Source organism: Arachis ipaensis, chromosome B05, assembly GCF_000816755.2.
Source record: "Arachis ipaensis cultivar K30076 chromosome B05, Araip1.1, whole genome shotgun sequence".
Classification (NCBI taxonomy): domain Eukaryota; kingdom Viridiplantae; phylum Streptophyta; class Magnoliopsida; order Fabales; family Fabaceae; genus Arachis; species Arachis ipaensis.
In genome coordinates, this window is record NC_029789.2 from 149,083,502 (window position 1) to 149,085,689 (window position 2,188).

A 2,188-nucleotide genomic window follows, 5' to 3' on the forward strand; every position below is an offset into this window, starting at 1 on the left:
TTTTAGCCATGGCATTAAGAGGATAAGAAATTAGCATGCGCACCCGCCACTTTGCTCGTTATCTGGAACAGTCTCAGGCATAGCTTGAAAATATCTGTAACAGTTTTTGAAATATTAGATTCTAGTTAGCACTTCAAAATAAAGATAAAATATTTTAACCATATTCTTTTAGACAACATACCAATCACACATCCAAATCATGATATTATTAATGTGTAAATGTATATCAAAGATAAATTTTACATGTCTTGGTCATATTCATTAGATAGAGCAGTCTTCGCAATGCATAAAAATGCAGCATCAACATTGTAGTCCTCTTTTGCGGAAGTCTCAAAATAGGGAATATTCCCTTTAGAAGTGCACCAGTCCTTTGCTTTCTTCTCAGATACCTGTATAGAAGATTAATTAGACATCTATACGGAAGATAAAGAAACATAGAAGGACAATGATGTGTAGCTACCACTCGACTATTCCCACCATCAATATCAATCTTGTTTCCAAGCACTGTAAAAGGAAACATCCTTGGATCAGAAGGGTTTGCCTGCGCAACAAAATGCGAACTATAGCTGAAGTTTTCCAAGTAAGAAGTTCCTGAATATAATTGAATTTATACCAAACAAAACACTGTCGAACATGAGATGCATTAGGAATAATTCAATTACTAAAAATTAGATTTCTAATCAGAGATAAACTAAGAAGCCTAAATGTAAAGGCTTTTTCTTTATTCTGCTAATCTGCTAGATCTATTTCCATACCATGAGTTTTCAGAACATAATGAAACTTGGATGCACTAGTATACACAGACAGTACAATGAGCAAATTAAACTAGAGGAGTACGCTTTGTCATCAATAAGAATCTATAAAATATGAAGCAAATGTAAATGCAAACAAGACTCTGAGCAAATTAGCAAAGTACCAAGAGTAAAATAAAAAATAAGAGAAAAACAAAGAACTAAAGAACCTGTTTGAGAAACTCCTCGTGCCAGTTTTCGAGGGAATCAAAGGACTTCATGACATTAACATCATAGACTAAAACACAGCAATCTGCCCCTCTATAAAATGCAACTCCGAGACTCTGAAATCTCTCTTGCCCTGCAGTATCCCATATCTTCCAAGCAGACATAAGATGTAACATAAACAATTACATTAAAAATAAATAAAGAACTCAAAAATACCATTGAATTGAACCAGAAAACCCACTTGTAGAGTGACGAGCCTGTCGTCAATCTGGAGTTCTTTAGTGACAAAATCAGCACCAATTGTAGCTTTATATTGCTGACTAAACTTCTTATGAACATATCTATACTAACAGTTAAGATTCTGCATATGCTCACTTCAAGAGAGATTTAAGCACAAAAAGTTACCTTACCTAAACTAAATATCTTCAAACATTCAGCTGAAGCAAACATATTCTATGGTACAGTGTATGCTAAATAAACTAGCCACAATTAAGAATGGTAGTTATCATAATTAAAAACAATCATTAAATTAATGCAATGCTGATAAATAAAATGATGCAGCAATGAAAATGAAAAGGATACTGATTCATCAAGGAGGTCTTTCCAACCCTAAGAAACAATGAATTGGAAAAATGTAAGGTTAGTGAATGGAATAGAAGAGAAGAGGAACCCTAAGAAAGAAGAAGAAGGAGTACCCGCTATCGCCAAGAACAATGACTTTGAGCAAAGTTCGCCTCCGCATTGACATGATTGCTCTCAAGATTCGATTGTTCTCCTTCTTTCTTATTGATTTGGTAATAATTGATGGCAGTTATCTTTTATTAACTAAATTCTCATTGTTATTGAGAAAGAAAATATTATTCAGTTTTGTTTTCACTTTTTACTCTCTCTTTTTCTTTATTCTTTTTTTAAGCTTTAAAAGGATCCATCATAGATTCAAAACGTTAATATGGTGTCAAAATTATTAACTTAAAAGGGATCTATCATGCATGTGATGCATATTATACACGTAGATCGCAGCTCATGTATAATAACTAGCATGTTATATATACACTAAAATTCAACCAATAAATTAATCACTAGTATAAAATATTCATTAAAATATAAAATATATATTAAAAAAAATTTAACAGCATATATATATATATATATATATATATATATAAACAAGTAATATTTTTATATAATAGAATTATAATTAATATATTAAAACATGCATATCAACATTT

General features: G+C 31.3%; 1 protein-coding gene across 1 annotated transcript; it reads right to left on the minus strand.

Annotated features, from left to right (window-relative positions):
* Positions 1–1,849, minus strand: LOC107644988 (ras-related protein Rab7). The gene is made up of 7 exons (XM_016348981.2): positions 1,655–1,849; positions 1,542–1,568; positions 1,201–1,300; positions 962–1,108; positions 461–541; positions 244–389; positions 1–94 (listed from the first exon to the last, which is right to left on the minus strand). The coding sequence occupies exons 1-7, from the start codon at positions 1,705–1,707 to the stop codon at positions 31–33; spliced, it is 618 nt and encodes a 205-aa protein (XP_016204467.1). The 5' UTR covers positions 1,708–1,849; the 3' UTR covers positions 1–30.

Excerpts from the sequence above, each read along its gene's own strand:
- LOC107644988 (XM_016348981.2), bottom strand. The coding sequence starts at position 1,707 with ATGTCAATGCGGAGGCGAACTTTGCTCAAAGTCATTGTTCTTGGCGAT. Across the intron at positions 1,109-1,200 it reads ACAGGCTCGTCACTCTACAA|ATATGGGATACTGCAGGGCA; the intron begins GTGGGTTTTCTG and ends TCTGCTTGGAAG. Across the intron at positions 390-460 it reads ATGGTGGGAATAGTCGAGTG|GTATCTGAGAAGAAAGCAAA; the intron begins GTAGCTACACAT and ends TCTTCTATACAG.